Genomic DNA, 23,082 nt, shown 5'->3' on the forward strand with positions numbered 1-23,082 from the left:
GAGGTCAGTTCTGAGACTTCATCGAAACGTTGCCTAGATACTTCCAATCTTATGCGGGAGAAAACCCGAACAACCAAAGATCCACATACAAATACCGGCGAGAACCTCAGAAAACATATATTTATATTTGTATTAATTTTCTGAGGTTTTCGCGGGTATTTGTATGTGGATCTTTGGTTATTCAGGTTTTCTCCCACGTAAAATTGGAAGTATCTAGGCGATGTTTCAATGAAGTCTCATTCATCATCTTCAGGCTTGTGTCTTCAGCTTTGTGCTTCTCGGAGTAAGCAGTTGCAAGCTCACATTACTCCAAAAAGCACAAAGCCGAAGACACAAGCCTGATGATGATGAATGAGGCTTCATCAAAACATCGCCTAGATACTTCCAATTTTACGCGGGAGAAAACCCGAATAACATATATGTGTGTGTGTGTGTGTGTGTGTGTTTACAAACATACATACACATACATACATATATATATAAAATATATTTTGTACTTTGTAAGTAATTGAGAAAATAGTAGCAATATAGGATTGAAATAGTTATAGGTCCTCACTAAATAAGAATGTTTAAACTAGCGGATGAAACTTAAGAAAAGAACATTGCCTACAAAGCCAGATCATTCAGCACCAGCATGTGATTTTGTGTCTCATTCAAAAGTAGTGCCAGCTTTTGTCCAGCTCTGCTGGACAAAACACATAATGTTAATAGATAAAAGTTAACATTGTTAAACACACACACGCAGAGAAGAAAATTATTAGATGGAGAGGATCTGTGAGTTTTGGTACAAGACTCTCATGATAACCAACTGCTTTCATTTCCATAATTAAGAACCCCTGCAGTTACACTAGATGAAGCTTCCAATTTCTTTGCATGGAAACTCAGACAGGAACAGTTTTTAATCTTCTGTTTTCCATCAGCTACACAGAATACCGGATACCATGGCTACGTTCACACATTCTGTACCTGAATGACTGAGACATTATCGCTGCAATTGCCACAATTTAATGTTCCATATTTCAGTGAGTTGCCCATCATCCTGCCTTTTCAGCTGCCAAATGCTATATAAATCATTAGAAAAAAAAGTTATGTAATCATTTTATGCCTACATAGTAAGAGGCATTTATTATAATGTCATCACCACTATTAGGCGTACCATAAAAATATCAAATACCCTGACTGTCTGAATATGATCTGAATATGGGAAACAAGACATTAATTTATTTATTACCTTTATTTGGCCTTGAATAGCAATCAATTTCATTTCATATTCATATCATAACATCCACCAACACATAAATCTTATAATACTATCCATAGAATATTGTAACAGTCTTACCTACTTAAAATGGACAGACGGAATGCAGAAAAAACAAGAATTTGGAGAGGGTTTCCAGCATAAAATTTAAGAATGGAATCACTGAATAACCCTGCAAAAAATTAGGGAGAAAAAAAAAAACCTCTTCCCCCACTCCAAACACAAATACACAAATACACATATACATTCCCATATACACAAATACAAAGACATGCACACCATACACATTTTTGAAGCTCAAAGTAGCAAACATCTTTTCAACAAATATATAAAACAAAGAAGCATTTGGATGATGCATTTCAGCTTCTTTGTACTTGTTTGCAAGTTTGGATATCGTGATGCACAAGTTGGTGAGCTCCCTTACAGTTGTCACAGGCAGTCCCCACTGAACCCACCCAGAACAACAATTTTGTCACTGGCAGGGGATGTTTGAATAATTTGGCCCTGGTCCTCACAGAAACTTTCCTTATTCTACAGATACTCCTATGTGCTATTTCATCTCATACAGTTAGCAATTTTTCACAGGCAACACTGTAGCTTACAAATTAATTTTAATTGCAACAAATTAATTTTGTTGCAATATGCTTCCAAAATGGCCCCACACATATAACTGATACTGGGTGCTCACCACCAGAGTGGCAATTATAGAATTAAATTGTATACTTCATAGGTACTATGATCAAACATATCTATTCTTCTCAGTCCAGATTAGGTGTCATTGTAAAATTACCAGTTTGCTGTTGGGATGCACATCTATCTACTTTTCTTAATTTGAACCTTTTACCATTCCACTTTATTAGATTCCAAAATTTCATATTCCAATTTCATATATAAAGAAGAAAAGTTACCCCTGATTCTTTACTAGTAAGACTTCTCTCGGGAATGAGTCAAGCTAAAACTAACTGTCATTGACTATCTGTTTTAAAAGCAAATAATTATTCAGATGTTTCTTTACTGAAACCACTGTAATTAGAAATAATGTGTTTTAACTGTACCCCAATAAGGTGCTTACTTATGAACTAATCTATTATCAATATCATATCTTACGTAAAAATTATATGACACAGTATTATATGACATCAACATTATATGACACAGTATTATATGACATCAACATCCAAAGTTACTTAAAAATCAAGTATAATATATAGAAAGGATGTTATTAAAGGTTGAGAATTTATCACTGTATTCATTCATTTTCACTTGGCTGCTGCAAAAGCATTGCAAGTCTTTTTAGAAAACTATTAATATGCCATCTGATTACATTAAACTCAGAAATCAAATTAAATAGTGAATCTGAAAGCAGCAAACATGGATAATTCTATCAGCCTGACTTCAAAAGCTACAGAAAATCTCACCATAAGCCAAGGTCAAAAATGTTTATTTCCCTCGAGGAAAATACAATATAGTGAAAAACAACATATCCCAAATAGGGGCTTTTAGGAATGGGGAGTAACATTTCACACCAAATATTTATATACAGTATGTTCAGCTAAATTTAGACATCCCAAGAATTTGTTTTAAGAGTTTCCACTCAAGGTCTCTAACTAAACCCCTTTCTATCTGGTTGGGAGAGTATTTCAAAATCTACCCCTACCCTAGGTTATAAAGTATGACTTAAGCATAAATAACTTAATATAAAGCTCCCAAATGAAACCCAATGATTGGACCAACGAGCAAATTCAGAACTATATTGTTCCATTATACAGGTAGTCACCTGGACACTCAAACAGGGCTTCTAAGGAGAGCACCCTTCAGAAGCTCCATTTCAGCTGGTAACATGCAGGACGAATGTTGCAGAGCCTCTGTGGTTGTTCATAAGGACAAACAACTGCCGTGGTGCTGCAAAATTCATAGTTTTGGGCCTTGTTCACAAATGCTAAGGGGCACTTATCCTGTAACTTCGAACATTCACCAAGGGAACTCTCATAATCTGGAGATTACCTGTAATTACAATTATAAATTTAATTTTATACAGTATTATTATCCTAAGTTTGAAATAAATACAGTTTGACTATAACATATGATAAATATTTAACAAATATACATCTTTCTGTCCAACATATATATCTGTCATCTGTGATGTCTTTCCTATCAAGCAAATATGTATCTATTCACACATATTCTAAACAAAAGGTTCAGCCAAAAAACAAGCTATAATATATACAACACTAGCTTATAGACTAACATAAATAATAAAAATATTAACTAGTAAAGGTAAAGATTATATTTCAAATATGGAATGCTCTTTTAATTTACATTAAATAACCAAATACTATAAAAGCACCCTATTTTAAGAAAATTAAAATTAAATTTTCTGACAAGCCAAGACTCTTTACAGTTTAACTGAATAAAATGTCTTTAAAGGTTGAATTACGCAGGGAAAGAATGACACTTCCAAGATCCAAATTCAACAAAGAGATTCTTATTACTATAAGAAATAGTAATGGAAGACTATAATAATTGAAAAACTGGGCTCAGAACCTAAAGTACAAGTAGGCATTGCAATTTGAATTTGCAATGCCTACTAACACTGAAACAGTCAGCAAATGTTTCTAAAAATGCTTCTAATGCTTCTACCTATAATTGCCATTATCATAATAGATTTATAACAAAGTTTTAAAAAAATGTTATAGCAAGCTACAATAGTTTCAATATACAATGAACTGTATAAAATCTGACACTTTTCATGAATGTTTGACATGAAATATATTTTCTTTCTCTGCAATTTGTCTTTATTAAATCTATTTTGCAGTTAGAAACATAAATTAAGCATAATTAAATTACTGGAAGCTTTTTTTTATTAAGAAGAAATGAATGGAAATAATTGGTTTCATATTTGAAGATACATGTAAACATTTAATGAAGTAAAAATTCTTATGAACAAAAGCATCAATGAACTATTATCAGTATTTTCAACCGCCCAAAAATATATTTTTACTAGCTTCAATTTTCAGCAGGGACAATTATTTCTTTCTATTTATGATATATGATATACAGATGGTTAACATTAAGCAAAACAACTGTTAAAGAGTCAAAACAGATTTTCAAAGAACAGTCCCTGTAAAACAACATTCAACTTTCTATAGCTTTCTCCCATTTAGCACCAACTAAATGGAATAGTACATATCCAACCAAGACAGAACAGAACATAAATAGAAACTTACTGAACCTTGCTTTTATGGAATGAGAAAGAAGGATGATAGGAGTGCTGACTGAAGCATAACAACATTTTTATTGGTTTTCTCCATCACTCAATAGAGACCTATAAAAAACATGACAGGAACAAACACTGGAAAGTACTTGTGTGTGAGACATATCTTACCCTTCCTATTTATGCAATACTATAAGAAAGGATGTGTGTGTGGATGTGTGAGTGCATGCACCCTTGTGTATTTTCCATTGACCCAGCCCAACAATCTACCAAAGTGCTTCCATGGCTATACCACTTTAATTATATCTACCAAAGGAGAGCTTTTTTCAAATAATGTTATATTAAGGGAAGCGGTAGCTCCAGCTGTCTCTATGGAGCTAGTCCTGAAAAAACCTTGGATATATTGTCCTAATAGACCTATTCTAATAGAAGAGATTTGAGAACACTGTATTTCAAATGAGTTTTGTGGGGGAGGTAGACACAGGAAAGCTTAATAGGTTGAATACTTCAAGCTAGCAAGAGTTTTCTAAAAACTGCACACTATTCTCTATCCAAATTGTGTATTTTTTGGAAGAATAGTTAAGAGTACTGAAACCCTTTCCAGAATTCTTGTGGTAGTGCCAATGTTTCTCCATAACCTCTTCCTCCAAAAATTTACAACTTTGCTGCTCTATCCATAAAACACCAAAGGTACAAGGATATACATTATTTAGATGAGAGAAATGAGATTTATTGCTCTTTTTAGAGGTTCTAATCTAACAGAATTAAGCTTGTGTAAGTACACTAATAAAAACAGTTTACTCTGACTTCTAGTGATCCTAATGGCAAAATTCCTCTACAGAGGGGAACACATTGTGGTTGGAAACTCACTGGACTGCAAGAAATAAACAACTGAAATCTATCCAGAGTTAAAGAAAGATCATTAGATCCCAATATGTGCATCAAACAGCTGCTTTACAACTGTGTTTTTACGGTCAGCTTGCAATCTGCTAGGAATCATAGGATTCCATGCTTATGGTTGTTAATGTCACTTAAATGGACCCCAAATTCAACTAACTCATCTTTTAATCTCTTTGAACTTTTTTTAAAATTCTTTGGCTTTCCTTAAAGATCAAGAACTCTCAGAGTGGCACATTTTATGAAAATCGCTGGGTGAATGTTCTTCAATCCCTTTAAAAAAAAAACAAAAGTGTAACTATATTTCTAATTTTTGGAATATGCAGCAAAAGGATTATTGTTCTTTGCTTTGGAAAGTGGGGCTCATGTGGATTTGATTTTAATATTTGATTGTTGACTAGAAGAATCCTTTTCCATAGGGAAAAACCTTTATTTATAATCTATATTGATAAAAAGAGTTTAGACATTAGAGAGAACTCAGATGGCTCCTTTAAAAGGTTTGAGCCATGGCTACAGATTTTTAAACTATTTAATTCTTTATTAGCATTGGATCAAGCCTCACTGAATAAAGTGACATTAATTCACATGTGTAATTAAAATTACACTTTACAAGAAAATACAAAGTTATTTCAAAAATTGAAATAGAATAGTAAAGAATAGTAAATCTGATGAGTGATTTGGATTATTCCCTTAGATCTGGCCTGTGCACAGGACAGCACAGGACCAGCCCGCAATGTCTGCCAGCAAAAACTGAGTTCAGGGGGGTGCAAATGCCTCTTTTGGGCACTTTTCCCTGGCAGAGGGCTGCAGGAGGCCGTTACAGCCAAAAGCAGGGTGCAGACGGGTTGCCTATGGCCTCCCAGGTTCCATTTTCACTATCAGAGGACTACAGGGGGTCATAGCTGAAAACAGACCATAGGGGCTGAATTCAGCCGCCCTGGGCTCCATTTTTGTTGGCAGAGGGCTAGCAAAACTAACTAAAAACTAATGGAGAAATGTTTCCCCTTTTGCATTTGAGCTTGCAAGAAGGGATAGGAAAGGAGAAAGGAAAGACAAAGAAAAAGTTAGAAAAATGGAAAGAGAGCATGGAAGGAAAAATAAGAGGGAAGGAAGAAGAAAGGAGAAGGAAGAGGAAAGGAAGGAAGGAATGGAGAGATGGAAGAATATTATAATAACAATGAGGGAGAGTCTTGGGGTAGTCCTGCATTCTTAGAACTTGGCAACCATGCCCCCCTTGGCCACACCCAGCCCTCTGAAGTCAAAGAAATCCTGGAGCAGTCCTCAGTGAAATTGACTGTGACACCCCTGCTGTACACTGATTTTACAAGGAAGGTTTGCCAGTGTTGCTAAAATGGAAGTTCAAAGAAAAGAACTTTGAGAAAGGAGCATGAAAAGCAAGATGCTAGATACAGGGTTGTCTAGTGTGGCAGATACAACACCTGCAGGCCACACTATCCTGGCAAAAAACATCATGATACATCACGTGACACGATCAAGTTTGACACCCATGTGCTAGAACTTTGAGGATTTTAAAGACTGCAGAAAGAAAAAATAATATAAAAATAATCACATCCTATCACACCAATTAGGATGAAGAGCGTTATAATCCATAATCTGAAAATCCCAATTACCGGTATATAGTCTCTTTTGGAGCTATGAAATCTAAAGAATAGAGGTGAGTGGTGATGCAGAGAATAATTAAATGATGGAGAAGATATTTTGGGAGTGCGTGCATCAGCTGCCACTGATGGTTCTAGCATCTTCCTATGAACAATATATTTCAACTGGAAAATGAAGTTAAAGATACAATCCTGTACCAACCCTTTGGTTTTTTTGGTTTCTCAAAAATGTGGATTCTATGGGAAACAAAGTTACGGCCTTGTTCATTCGCTTCTAAACAATAAAATAAAAGTTAAGATATTCCATAAGCAAGAACTATTTGAGGTCAATAAATCACTGAAATAATTTTAGATAAAAATAAGTAGACAGTCCAGCTGACCAAACAGAAAAAAACTTTGTCCCAATGTGAGTATGCTGTTCACTTATCATAGTTCATAAAAGCATGTATACACACATGTCCTCATTCCTTATGGCTTTCCACTATCTTATTATTCCTACCTTAGGAGCCATTCAACATCTGCCTTGCATTTTCCCACAGTATATTTGCTTTTATGTCTTAGATGGCATTTTTGTACAGTTCTTCACCTTGAGGAACAAAGATTGTTATGACTTGCTTAAACTAGTTATTATTCTGATACATTTTTTCCTCAGGAAGAAAGGCCATCCAATTTAGCAAAGTTGGTATTTCAGAAAAAGCTTGATACATCCTTCTGCTACTCCAGAAGTAGGTTAAGAGTTCTACCAGAAACATCTAGTTTAGTATCTGATTTTTATAATAGAGAGGACAAAGTCTCTGGGAAATTCTAAGATGGGCTGTAGTTTAATAACCTTAAATAACCTTAAATAACCTTTAATAACCTTAAGGGCTATGCTGCAAACCAAGAAGAGTCAATTCTTTATAAATCAAACTTTTTTCAACTTTCTTATTAAATTGTATTTTGCTGTTATTGTCAGTAAAATTTCCTTTAAATTGAACTTAACTCCTGATGATTATATAAGTCTTTATACTAACAATTAATAAATGGCTTGCCATAGTCATCTTGTCAGTGTGCTTTTTTTTACTTCATCTACATTGAAGGTCTCTGAATCAAACAAGCCTCCTCAGTCAGTCATGCCCAGATTACCTCCCAGATACACTACTGCAATGTACTCTATATGAAGCTGCCTTTGATGATTATCCAAAAACTTTGGCTGGTGCAAAAATGCAGCAGCACAGTATGTATGTTTCTGTTAGAATGCTGCTACATGAGCTGTGCTGATTTACAGTTTGTTTCTGGGTCCAATTCAAGGTGCTTATGTAAACCTTTAAAGCTCTACATGGCATTGAACATCATTATCTGAGGGACTGCCTCTCCCCAATTTCACTGGATGCACCAACAGATCTCATAGAATGGTATTTTATGGGTGCCATTATTTAAAGTATTATTACATTTGCAGGCCCTGGACGGTGGACCTCTTCTGCTCTGATACACATATTGTGAAATCTGCTACCCCTGGAGATAAGGGTGACCTCATCACTCCTTAATATCTGAAGGTCCCTCAAGACTTGGTTATGACAGCAGGCCTGGGGACCCAGGACATAGATAACACAAGAGATGGCTATCATTAACAGCTGTCTATCTATTGATGTAAAAGAAGGACTGGCAGAGCCATGAAGAGGGGAGAAAAGAGGAATAAGCCTAGCAACAGGACATTTACTAATAGTTAGAGACTGAAGGTATTTTTCAAGGGCTTTTTTGTGGCTCCAAGGGGTAAACGTCAGCAGAGGCAAAACAGTGCATAGGTGTAGATTACCCAATTATTAAAATCAATGCTTCAGGGAATTACTCTCTTTTCTGTTTCTCCTCTGTCTAAAACATTGGGAACAGCTCACATTATGCATTGTATCACAATATAAATGTATAATGAAAAAAATAATACTGAAGGAAATCAGCTATTCTGAAAATCAATTCCGTACTAACACACTACATATCAAAAATATTCTTTCATCTTAATATTAACACATATGGATATATGTGTTAAAAACTTATAAAAGTTTTTAAAACATAAAAATTATATAAAAATGTAATTAAAGTTGAAAAAGTGGTTTACTATCCACTCTAAGTTGTTACAGAAAAATGCAATGGTGGCCACTAATTACAGCATATTTGCAACACAAAAAAGGGGTAATTAAGTGTTTTTAAACGATTGTAAATTATGAAATTGGAATCAGAGAAGCAAAATTATCTCCCTCTTTGCAGGGTAATGGAATCTGTACCAAGATTCTGTGGCCTAAAAGAAAATTAAAAAGCTATTTGAAACCATATATCCTGAAAATGCTTTATACTAGAACTTAACCTCATTTCCACTAGTGGCACAAAGGTCATATTTATACAACCAAGACTTTCCACTTCCCCCTTTTTCTGCTGCCACCAGTGAAAATCTATACCAGAGCTACAGAACTGATAAACAAATTGATGTTCTCCAGATGTTTTGGACTTTAATTCCCATTTGCCCAGCCAATCTGGTCAATGAGAATTGATGTCCAAAATATTTAGAGGGCAAAGATTAACATTGCTCTCCACACTAAATTATTGGAACTAGTGGGGATTCTGGTTTAAATCCTAACTTAGCTCTGAAGAGAATTGATAAATTTTAAATGTATACATTTACATTTGTAACAAGAAAGGGAAAAATAGAATTATAAGATCAGTGCATCTTTCCAGGATTGCATTCGATCAATTCATTAATATTCACAGATAGTGGACTATAGTCACAAATATCCACTTACATGTCCCTTTTAAAATACGAAGGAACTGCAACTCATACTATGATTGCTTCCTTCACAGCAGGACTATACTAATAAACCATTCCTCTTTAACTCAGGCAAATACACACAGAAGGGGAAAATGTATCAATTAGAAAAAAATCATTTCCGTATAATTTAGACTAAAAATACAATACCTCAATCTGTTCACATTGTCACGCTGGGTAGGCCTAAAGTCCAAGTGGAAAGCATAAGGTTAAGTTCAAACAGTTCTTTATATTTACGCTTAAATTTCCTCTGGGATTTTTACTTCATACTACAGTATAGTATTTCCTCTCATTTTGAATTTTCTATTGCTTTTTCCACTTTTAACGATATCTCTCATTTGTTCTTTGTAGATCCCTTTATATGCTGGCAGTTCCACTCTTACCAGGCCTTTTTTCAGTTTCCTGGTTCAATCTCAAACCATCATCCTGGTACAGAAATACAGAAGTTTGACCTCTTTTTTTTCTCTTTTCCTTTTTTTTTTTTTACCATTGAAGCCCTGCTCATGTGTAAAAATCAATAGCTTGTTATATAAAGCACAGAAATGGCGAACAAAGTTGATTGATGCCCATCTTGTTTTTACTGAAAGGATCAGAGCCCAACTATTTTATCTGTTGCAGTACCCAGCCAGCCTTTGGCAATAAATTCCCCTAGAATTAACTTTAAAGACAAAGCAAAATAAACTTGAGCTGTAAATAAAGCACCAGAAGGAAGAATAATTTATATTCACCCATCAAATGATTCCTAGCATTCCAGGACAATTCATGAATCTCTATGCCTAGAAAAAAAAGTCCTGCTTGCTTTGCCAATTATGAGACAAATATAGAATTAATGATCCCCAGAAATATATTAGGCCCTCCCTTATTTTACAGTGCACAGTCAAAGTACCTAACAATCCCATTAAATTAACAAGAAGTGTTTTGAGAACATAGAATAATTAAATTCTACATGTTGTCCAATACGCCTCCTGAATGTCAGCAAAATAATCTGTGAGGATTCAGAACTATACTTAAAAGTTTAATAGATACATAAAATTTACAAAAGGTTAGAAATAATCTGTACAATAACCCATTCCCCAGGTGTTCACTGCTTTCATGGGGCATATGAGAGCAGGCATTAAATACAGAAAATGTTCTAAACCCATTTCATTTTTTAAAAGGGTGGGGTATCACCAGTGGTGCGATTCAACCAGTGTAATAATAGTGAGGGCATACTTTGCCCGCGTGCACAGCATTTAGAAAATACCATTTTTAGCTATAATACTTACCTTCTGCTGCATCCCCGATGAGTAAAACAGCTGATGCATGGCAAACTGCTCTGCCATGCGAATCAGCTGTGCTCAAAACAAGGAAATAAAGCACAGGAAAAGAGCAGGGGTGGGTGGGCAGGGCCAAATGATCACCAGAATTACCAGTTCTCCCAAACTGGTCCAAACCGGTAGAATCCCAACCGCGGGTATCACTGATTAAATAACATTAATAAATGAAAGTTATATATTGTAGTGACTAAGTACAAAACTACTTATATAATGAACTTACTCTGAAAACTATTGCTCTTTTTGCCACCATTTCCTCCACACTTTGCAAAATGGGGAAGATAGAAAGTTTCAGAGACTCTTCAGTGGAATATTAAATATTTTTAATTTGCATATATTTGTGTGAATTTTACCCCAAAGTAAATGACATATAAAAACATTTTGGTCCTACAGATAAACAGGATGAATATGGAATTGCAAAATATATGAAGGAAGAGTGAACAGTAGGGAAGAAGATCGATAAAATTATGTTTGAATGGAGCTGATAAAATCCCAAGAAAAGGAAGCTGAGAAGTTTAGATGAGAAAAACAATATATGGATCAGTGTATATTTTTCTCCCTTACCTGTTATTTTTGTTTAATTTTTTCTGGGGGTAATCAGTATTACCCAGGCAAAAAAGGACTAGTAAAATGGCTATACGTGTAGTTTTCTACTTACAACCATTCATTTAGTGACTATTCTAAGTTACATGATATTGAAAAAAGCAACGAAGGGTGATGGCTTTTCACACTTACAATAGTTGCTACATACCATGGTCATGTAATCAAAATTCAGGCACTATACATCTAACATTTATTTATGATAGTTGCACTATCCCAAGATCATGCAATCACCATATGTAGCCTTCCTTTCTAGCTTCCAACAAGCAAAGCCAATGGCAAAACCAGATTCACTTAATAGCCACATTATTCACTTAACAACTGCAGTGATTCACTTACCAGTTGTGACAAAAATATAAAATGGGGCACAACTTACTTAAAAATTTAGCAACAGAAATTCTGTGCTTCACTGAAATCATAAGTTACTTGTATATATAGTCATAATGATTATTTGTATATAAATATGTGCCCTATGATTACATATATCTTTTATTGTAGATATGCAGAACATAAGCAAATTCAAATCATTCTCTTTTTCTAGCTACAGCCACTTAGTAGATAAATTAGAAAGTTACCAGATTCTTACACTGCAAGGAAAAAACACTCTCTATGTTTATACAATTGATAACAGTATATGTTTTGCAGGAGACAAGGCTAAAGAAGCATCCATTAATCTATTCCAAGCACGAAAAAAGTGTTATCTTTACTGGAGATTTAATTTGGGACAAGCACTTAAAGTACAGTTTAATATTTTCTTTCTATATCAAAGAATTCTAAGGAACTCTTAACATCCTGTAAATTTTATAAACAGTCTAGTCACTTCCAGAAGGAAGAAACAAAGCATTAGAAGCATGCCAGATTTATAATACAATTAAAAGAATAGCCTGATACAGGTCTGGTTGCAGAATTTATGACTCAGACTTTTAATGAAACAATTATACAGCTTATACTTTGACGTAATTTCTGTACTTTTACAAATTCAGTATAAAGACAAACTCATTGAATTCATCACTCCAGACAACCTGATTTCCGGAGTGCCATATTCCATTTCCTTTTAAGTTACAATTCACATTAACGGTACCGATTTGCTTCTCAATTTTCAGAGAACAGATCAAAACATAGTCTCAAAATAGATGGAATGAAAGTTGCTATGAAGACAACAGCCTATCTAAATGATAGGACTAAGTCTTCATTTGGAATCTAGTAATAAATTAAGGCAAAGAGGTAAATGACTCAATTTTAGGCATTATACAATAGAATCTCACTAGATATTATTATTATGTTTATTAATTGAAAAACATAATCTGTTTTTATCTTCATAACTATACAGATTCTGTATAAATTTTATTTGTTTCAACTTCTTCTAATCTATTACTTGCATATTACTTGCATACATAACAAGGAATTCATTTTTTTTTTCCTTTATAGGTATGGGATTATTTTAAAAAATTCAAGATCAGACAATTCATATAAATAGAACTCTCACTGAGATTTGTTGTGGATATGATAACAATTTTCAGTTAAGTATATGTAAAACTGAAAAACATTCAGTAGGAATATGTAAAAATGAAAGTCAATTCAGTCCCTCTTTCATCTAGAACAGGGGTAGTCAACCTTTTTATACCTACCGCCCACTTTTGTATCTCTTTCAGTAGTAAAATTTTCTCTAACCACCCACCGGTTCAACAGTAATGGTGATTTATAAAGTAGGGGACAAAACCCTTGCCGCCCATCATGAAAGCTGGAACAGCCACTAATGGGCAGTAGGGACCAAGTTGACTACCACCGATCTAGAACAAGAAACATTTCTGGTTCAGAAAACTAACTTCCAGAAAATTTAAGAATTATTTCTGGAATAGCTAGGTCAGAAAGAAGCCAATAAGGAATGGTGCATACTAGAATCCTTCAGAACATTCCATTTCAGAACTATAAATTATGCAGTTGCCTACTTTTAAGTTAAAAAAACTCACATTAATTAACTCGAGACGCACAATGTTTTAGGACAATACTTCAATTTTCTGAAATAAATTAATATCCTGTATCACAAATACATATGTTAAAGTTACTTTAAAGTTTTGAAGAAACTTTCCAAAAATTATTTTATTTGTAGGCCATCTAAATTTTAAACATATGGAAAAATATGATTCCTGTGGAAAAAGAGCAAGCAGAAGTGGGAAATTACGTACCATCTCTGTCTTACTGTCCCCATTTATCCATATTTATTCCCTGTTTATGTTCATACTTGTTATCTTGTACATGTTTGACAAACAAATAAATAAAATAAAATAAAATAAAATAAAATAAAATAAAGTGCATTATCAGTTTAGAGCCACTGAGATCCCACAAGCACTCTAGATCCAACTCCTCCTGAATATAATTGACCTTTATCTGGCGGCAATTTAGTGTTAAATTTTAGCTGATCAGATTCTTGTGTATAGGCTCAAATAAATCTTCTATGCTGCAACCTAACTGGTGTACTAATTATTCATGCCTTTTGATCCCTTTTTAAAAGAGGATTTCTGTTGAATATCTTCTGCAGATAAATTGGTACATGTTCTAATGTGGTTTTATGAAACCATATTCAGTAATTTCCTTTTCAACTCACAAGATTTTATAAATCAAGGGTATTAACAATGTATGAAGTATAACAGATTTCTAAAACACTTTAAATCAGAATAATCTTATCAATACCTTAGAAATTCTTATATTAAATAGAACAGACTTTCTTGAAAATGTTTAAAAGAACAGGAAATGACTTGGCATTTGAAATTTGATGAGTCAATACAAAATATTCGGTAATGTAAAGTATTATTTAAATATATTTTAGAAATCATCCACTATAAATATACATCTGCTTAAAAGTGTATTACAGCGTTTACTGAAAGAGGTCCTTTATTTCATATTCCTACAAAAAACTGTCATTAATCCCTTCGTTACTCATTTTGGCTAGGAATTTTTGACAACATTGGTAAAATTACTAACAGTGTTTATTAAATAATTATAATGCAGCTGTAATCTTGGAAAAAACATAAAATAGTACAATATAAAAATATGCTGTTTTCTTCCTATAAATTTATATAAATAATATAGCAGTAAACTGGAAGAATTAAAGTACATCTTTCTTCATATTAGCGATATTTAAAAGTGTGAAAAAGAGATAGCTAAAAAAAATGAAAACAGCAACAAATACTTTTTATTTCTATATCTGGTACCCTTTTATAGATTAAATCAGCATAATAACTTATATTACTCCATCTATACATATACCTTTTTGAATTAGAAGTGTTCAATAGGGGTGCACAAAATGAGAATTTCTCCTTACAATTAGAAATATAATTATATCAAATTAAATTAAATTTGTTTTATGTAGTTTTTTTCATAGCTTGTGTATGTATGTGTGTGTTGTAATAATTTATTTTAGTCACTATTATTCTTTTTAATTCATCTTTTTAATTTATAATATTTTGCCCAATCTATTTTTAAATAAAATTTGAACTAGAAAATACAACTTACCTCATCAAAGCCATTATCATCTTTTTTCAAGGCTAGAAAAAAAGATATAATTCGTTATCTAATTAGTTTACATTATTAGTACAAAATACTAAGAAGCAAATATTTCTTTGTAGTTGTTTAATTGAATAAAATTACTTCACTTAGAAAGATGTGTGATGCTCTCTCTCTCTCTTCAAGTTTATATTTATTAGTTCAATATGTGAAACAAGAAATATGTTTAATGTATCTAAATTATAATTTATGCTATTTTTAAGAACAAATGTTATGAGATAGAAAAAAGGAAGAGATGCTACATATGCTGCTTGAAACTGCTGAATAAATGGAAAGGTACTGAGCAAATACAGGCCATCTAATCACAATTGCGACAGTGCTGGAAAACAACAACATACAATACAAACCAATAAATTGTTCTCTGCAGCTTTTTTCAAGCAAGGAGGGTTATATGTGGACTTGAAATCTGACAGATTTGTGCTTTCCTGGAGATAATATCTCCAAGCACCACACCGATTTTTTTTTTGCTTTTATAGATACTGGACAGGACAACACACCATAATAATCAAGTTTCAAGGGACAGAAAATAAAACCAGAGCCTTGTTTATTAATAAAAAGATCCTGTGAGTGAAAGCAAGTGCACTTCTGAAAGTACATTCTGAGTTCTCCTACCAGATGGCTACCACATAAGGCAATAATAGAAGGGAAACGCACTCTTCTCTTTAGCATCATAGCTTTTTAGCTCTACTGCTTATCCTTATCATTACCTGAGTAAAGGTCACCTGTTCAAATAAAGCACTGAAGACACCGCCTTTCTGATTCATGTGAGAATTAGAAGATGCTAGACAATGGTGATTGTTTTGTAACAAATCAGTTTTCCATTTTCCATCTATTCATTTCTTTCAAAAAAATATATGGGCATACAGCAAGAGGTGCATCTATAAAAGCACCATGAGACACATAAACAAGTTTCCTACTTATTACTCCTTGTATGTGCTCAGAATCAAGTTTCATCTGAAGAATGAAGAGGAATCCTCAATGAAAAACTGGACTTTTAATGAAGAGCTGACAAGTTGTTGTGACTCAAGGACTGCCTGTAATTTTGTCCTACCACCATAGGGGAATGTAGAAACCTATACTATGGTATAAAAATTGTTTTGTACATGGAATCTAGCTTTGTGCCAAGAAGATAAATCATTTATAACTCATTTCCAGAAATTTCCCAGTCCAAAATACAGATTAATATAATTTTTGTTCCTATCTCTGTAGCCCTTGCTGCTTTGTATCATCATCATCAGGTGTCCATCATCAGATGCTGTGAGACTCCAGGCTCTAAAATACTGGCTAACCTTTATTCTAAAGTTCTAACATTATTTAAACCTAATTCAAGATTGAGATTAATAAATAATTTTGAATTAAATCATTTAATAAGTTACTTTAGCTCTAAATGAAAGAAAAGCTTGTATAAAAAAATTAAGAACTCACTGATTTGCTGTCACTCGAGTAATATTATTAAAGTTTACAAAACTATAATTTTAAGTTATAAAATTCCATAGTACTGTAATTTACCATGTATCTGAAATGGTATGTGACAATGACCTTGGGACACAAAGCAGAGATGCTTTTTAGGGAACAATCAGATAAGGGGAACATAGGCCACAGCTGCAGAGTCGGCAGAGCTAGAGGCTCGGCAGGAACCTTCCTTAAATTATTGGGCTGTATAAGTGATATAAGAATAAATGTACTTTGAGGCTTGTAAGATGCTCTTAATATAGCTTTACAATAAAGCAGAATTAGCTTATCTGGCCATGTTTCCTACCTAGTCTACCTGATAAAGCTGACATTATCAGAGACAGAATATATGTATGTCTGTCACTCCAAACAAAAACAGACCTAGCACCCCTGCTCAGACAGGACACCCAATACCATTTCAGACAAATGGTTGTCCAATATTTTTTAAAAACTTCCAGTGTTGAATCATTCACAACTTCTGGAGGCAAGTTGTTCCACTGATAAATTGTTCTAACTGTCAGGAAACTTCTTATTCTAAGTTGCTTCTCTCCTTGATTAGTTTCCATCCATTGCATCTTGTACTGCATTCAGCGGCTTTGGAGATTAGGTTGATTATGTCTTCTTTGTAGCCACCCCATAGATATTGGAACACTGACATCATGTCACCCCTAGTCCTTCTTTACATTAAACTAGACATACCAATTGCAGCAACCGTTCTTTATAAGTTTTAGCTTCCGGTCTCCTAATCATTTTTGCTGTTCTTCTCTGCACTCTTTTTAGAGTCTTGACATCTTTTTTACATCATTGGATGCAGTATTCCAAGTGTGGCCTTATCAAGGCATTATAAAATGGTATTAACATTTCACGTGATTTTGATTCTATCCCTGTTTATGCAGCCTAGAACTGTGTTGGCTCTTTTGGCAGCTGTAGCACACTGCTGGCTCATATTTAAATCTAGGACTCCAAGATCCCTCTCACAGTCACTACTATTGAGTAAGGTACCATATATACTGTACCTGTGCATTTGGTTTTTCTTGCCTAAATGTAGAGCCTTACTTTTTTCACCATTGAATTTCATTTTGTTAGATAGTGCCCAATGTTCAAATCTGTCAAGATCCTTCTATATCTTAAGCCTATCTTGGCTATTCCTGCCAGCTTGGTGTCATCTGCAAATTTGATGAGTTCCCCATCTATCCCTTTGTCCAAGTCATTGATGAAGATGTTGAAGAGTACTGGGCCTAAAACAGAGCCTTGGGGTACCCCCTGAATACTTCAATGTAGATGCAATAAATATTGGCAATAGAAGTAGTATAGAAATGTATGGTTACAATAATGCAAAACCCTTTTCTGACTCACAAAAATCAAGGAGATAGATCTCACTTAAAGTAAAAAATACAGACAGTCACATGTGTCATATACTTAAAAGTTTAATTATATAATGACTTTGTTTTAAAAAAAAAATCTAAATTTTTCAGAATGTTGAAATTCAAGGGACATTCAGTGAAGTTGTCTATCAACAAGCTTCTAACAGACAAACAGAAGAACTTCACAACATTCATAATACGCTTGGACTTTTAATGCCTGATGCACAGAGGGCTTGTTAGATTTGAAAACAATGTTACTTTATTTATTTTTAAATAGAATTATACATAATAGATTTTGCCTCCTAATAATGTATTTCACATTCAATGAAAGTGACCGGACAGAAGAAAGTACTTCACATTATGCATAATTCATTTATAGAAATAATTGCAACATGATATTGTCGTACCCACCTAGCTTCAATGGCAAATTAACAGATTCAGGGAGGAAGTCTATCAATGGCTATTAAGTATGAGTCAAAAACAGACCACCCAGGGTTTAAGGCAGGATGCCAACAGACAGCAACTGCCGGTGGCAATAACTTGAGAAGGCCACCATTAGTGGGTTTTTTAGGGCAAGCTGTCCAGCTAGCCAGTGTGTGAAATAAAATACAGATCCACAAGGTTTGGCCAAGGGAGCTCAAGTTCTTATAATTAATGAATGAAATGCATTCCTACAGCAATCTGCAATGTCTACAACAAACTGCTTGAAGCAAAACACTTTGCTCAAGCATTAAAACAATGAAACACTATAAATGGGAGTAACAGGTCAGGACTAATGGGCCCTTTTTTATTTATCTGAATGGTTTGCTGATTTTCAGCTCTTTAGCAAGGACACCATTACTGTACTATCAGGTACTTAGTATCAACCAGAGACTTAGCCCAAAATGCTATTCAGAAATCATCTCTAGGATTGATATTATTGGCATCAGATATCATGCCTTTATTTTGCATTTGAGCCACCTAACATCTACACTAAAGATTCAGTTCTACATCTGGGTTGGATAAATGGTAGTATGAGAAGCGCCAAGGTGAAAAATAAGTCTTTACACCTGAGGCATCCAGAGTCACAAGCAATTTTCTATAAAGGAAAGAAGCTTCTGATATTCTTTAGTCGTTTTAATTCAAGCAAGAAATTGCTTTGTACTTCCTTAGCAACCCAAAAACTAAATTAGGAATAATTATGAGTAATGGGATTGGTAATAAAACTATACAGTAAGGGCATTCACTCATTTCCTTTTCAGTAGTTGATCTAAAACAGGCTTCATCAATTGCCCCCAAAATGTTGGCCACAGAGATCCCAAAGGTCATGTTTACCAGAATTTTGAAAGATACAGTCTAATAGATCCATCTAAGGCAGCAATTTAGGAAGAGCTGATCTGAAATTGTCAAATTTATTTGATTCCCTAGATCTTGATATCATCACAGCTGAAAATTTATTATTTGCTTCAAGGAAACGTCACAAAACTAGCAGATAATTCTGCATATAATTTACATTAATCAGAAAGAATATACAGAGACTATTTAGTTCAATGAAGCAACTAGAATTTTTCCAAATTTCAATATCCCTTTCTATAATCTACCTAAAATGCACATCCCTTATTCTGACCAGAAAATAGCTTAACGTATACTTCAAAGGCAGATTTGGCACAGTATTTGCCAACTTTTTTTAAAAAATGGAAAAGTGTTACCTGCCTTGAGCTGCCTAAAGAAAAACTGGGCACAAATATAATAAACAACATTAAATGATGTGCAACTTGCATCCTAGTGAAATTTGCTTGAAGTACTATAGATGGCTTATACTATATTCCTATGTATACTCTAATATTCAGATGAATAAAGAGAAATCCATAAATAATGTATGAGATGCTTGTAGAATATCCAATGTAAATATGACATCTTATGTATCTCTGTATGGATGACACAGCATTATGCTGTGTCATTCAAAAGGTGTTTCTATATTTACAAAGCAAGAAGTGTCAAAAGATGACAAGGAACATTGGGCCAGCAGAGATAAGAAAATTTCTGAACAACTTCTGGTGGCTAATTTAGCTATCAAAGGAATAAGAGTACAATGCACACAGGGAGCTTCTTATACTGTGGACAACATGCAATATCTTTGGTGAAGTACCAAATCAGCAGCACTTTATAGATTCCAAACAACTTAAATCACAAATTAATTAGCAAGTGAAGGCTTCTATAGTTGGAAATTAGTTTGACTTCCAAATTTTGTATTACCACTAAGCCATATGGAAGCATTTTCATTTGCCTACTATTATTATTGAACAAGGTATGTATTGCCTAAAAGCCAAGAAGATTCCTTTTGTTACAGAAACCATTATTATTGGTGATAGTGCAGGAATTAAACCCCATTTTCAAATGCAGTTCTCACATTGCTGCTTTAGATTATCTTTTTTGAAAGACTATTAGTTAACCATGTAACTTGTTCCATCTCACAACTAGGAGAACTAATTCTATCTAGAAAGTACATTTTGGCCCGATGGGATACTGAATGATTTCAAGTAGGCAAGCAATTGGAGTGTTCTTTCTCTCAAACCTTCATAAATGATACTCCAGAAAAGAATCACTCTGATTCCATTAAAGAAATAGAACACTTTTTTTTAAATACAATTTACAACTATCCACCCGATTGATCTGGTATAACAATTTTATTATAATATTCTTCATTTATTTTTGATACATTTTTTTTAATTTCCATACCCTTTGATAAATTTAACTTTTTCTATTTCCATATCCTTTGTAGGAAATCCTTTGACTTCAATCTTGCATTACAAAAGAATGAAACAAATTATAATTGGGTCATCTGGAACATGTAATGGGAAAGCCACCAAACATACATTAGAAAGTCAGTCAGTCAGTCCTAGAGTTCAGATACCTTTTTATATGCCTTATATTTTCTTAGCATTCATTGGGGGGGGGGGGAGAGACACCTTTTTCTCAAAAATAGTTTGAAGGGATTTGAATCCATTTAAAAAAAAACAAATTTCAATTAATTCAAAGTACTTTCTACTCCTGTTTAGTATTTTTAATTGTTCATAACAAATTAATATTAATCTAATTTCAATTATTTTTATAAGGAGAGAGTACACAGCCAGTCAATTACTTTATTTGGAAATGTTCCATGTCAAACTACATCAGCAACTTAAGTATTAAAAAGCAGATTACAGACAGTTTATATTATGCTAAATATGACCAACAGCCAGTAGCAGCTAAAAGTTTTTTAAGGTAAGTCAGAGAGAAATGAACACATTTATACTAATTCTCGGGACACAACAGCTGTTAATCGCTTCAATTTAATCAGCAAGATGACCTCTGGATAAAACGGTTTGAAATGGATACACTTTTATTAGAATAATCAATTTTTCAAAACAGTTTTGCAATGCACAAAAAGACGGCCAGAAAATTGGGGCAGAGCCGCTGGAGTGCTATGATGGAAAGACCTTCAGCCAAGCTGGTCGACCTTCAGAGGGTGCTGGACTACAACTCCCATCACTCTCTCCAGCACAGATTTGAACGTACTTGGCAGCAGACAAAATTTCAAAAAGTCAGCCAAGGCAATTCAGCTTGCAAACTGGCCCACTGAGTAGCGAGGCGTTAATTGGAACGGGGCTCGGGGCTAAGGAATGCCAGCTCGCCCCCTCCCTCCTTAGCTCCCCCCCCCTGCCCTTTACCTAGTCTGCCGAAACTCTCCGACAAAGTTCGCCGTAACTTTTTCATTCTGCTAAGTTTCTCGGCCGGCTGCTGCGAGTCGAGCAAGTCGCACATCGGGCTGGACGGGCCGAGCGCCCCAAGACAACGCGACGCCTGGCGGATCACCAGAGGGACAGACGCCGCTGCCGCTGCAAGGAGAGGTTGCCGCCGTGCAACTCACACTCCTGGCCGAACCCGAAAGGCCCCGCTTCTTCTAGCTAGTGCTGGAAAGGAGAGCCGCCGGGACTGCCTCGTCCTCGCCCATAGCGAGTTTCCCCAGCTTTGGAAATTGGGCAATAGGCTGCAGAAGACAATGAGGGGCGGGGGAGGAAAGGAAAGGCGGTAGGAGCGGAGTCTCTCTCGGGGAGAGAAGTATGAGGGTGGGGGGAATGTCGGGGAAAGGGGATTAAAAGACCTGGGATGGAGGGAGGAAAGAGAAGAGGACAGCAAAGGGCTGCCAGGAGGGACGACCGGAGAGCAGGAGGAGAGGGAGGGAGGGACAGGGAAGAGAAGGCTTGCAGCTGGGAAAGGCACGGGAAGAGAAGCTAGCTAGCTGCCTGCCTGTCTCGGGAGCCGCGCGTGCAGCCGCGAGCCAAAGGGAAGCCCCGAAGTGCTCCCCAGCCCCGAAGCGCCTCTCTGCGCCCCCGCCCGCCCGGCCCGCGTTCTCCCCTAAAGGCGGAGGCCGCCCATCCACCCTGGGCCCGCCTCCCTCTCCCCTCTCCTTCGCTTCATTGGCCGCAGCGCCGAACGCCGGCTCGGCGGAGAGTTTCTCTTGCACGCGTTCTGGCGCGTTTCTTCTTTCTCCTCTTGGTGCCCTTTTCCTTTTCCGAAGTGCTGGGCGAGGTGGAGCTCGGGGTGGCCGCATCTAACCCACAATAGTTTTCCCTGCCTCAATAGAGAGTGGCCCCCATTAGGTCCCGCTGCCTTCCTTTGGTTTTGCTTTCTGACCAATGTGAGTAAAAGGCTCGGTTTATGCATTTAGAATATTTAGAATAAAGTCTCCCTGAGTTCAACCCAGAGGATTACAGGGACCTGTTGTTTCCCAGCAACGACACTTTGCGTAGGGAAGTAATCGACTCTTGCCTGCCTCGGCGATGCTTTCTGGATTTCTTGACTTCCCATTTTAGTCCTCAGCCCTGATGTTTCTTCCATCTATAGTGGCAATGCGCTTTTTTTTCGAGCTTAGTAACATGTTTTGATTTTACCTTCATATTAAGGAGAGTCTGGAAATTTAGAGTTTATTCTAATCCACTTCTTTTTCATTCATCTTTATTGAAGGGGGCTGGCCAGAATCGCCTT

General features: G+C 35.3%; 1 protein-coding gene across 5 annotated transcripts in view; it reads right to left on the reverse strand.

The window, feature by feature from the left end:
- The window catches only part of CDK14 (cyclin dependent kinase 14), a 249,999-nt gene extending 227,586 nt beyond the window's left edge, over positions 1–22,413 (reverse strand). For 2 of the 5 annotated variants that reach the window (XR_015740368.1, XM_087917906.1), the window contains exons 1-2: positions 21,765–22,403; positions 15,209–15,240 (exon numbers count right to left, since the gene is read on the reverse strand). Coding sequence is in view for 4 of the 5 variants with exons in the window: in XM_087917906.1 (XP_087774032.1) it covers positions 15,209–15,240; positions 21,765–21,858 (126 nt within the window). In the remaining variant the exon portion in view is untranslated. Of the gene's footprint in view, positions 1–15,208; positions 15,241–21,764 lie in introns of all 5 variants that reach the window. The other 3 variants (XM_087917907.1, XM_087917908.1, XM_026716071.2) reach the window with 2 other exon arrangements.
- Between the last annotated feature and the right edge of the window lie 669 nt (positions 22,414–23,082).

The sequence above is a fragment of the Pseudonaja textilis genome, chromosome Z, assembly GCF_049901715.1.
Source record: "Pseudonaja textilis isolate UNSWEBS1 chromosome Z, rPseTex1.2, whole genome shotgun sequence".
NCBI classification, from domain to species: domain Eukaryota; kingdom Metazoa; phylum Chordata; class Lepidosauria; order Squamata; family Elapidae; genus Pseudonaja; species Pseudonaja textilis.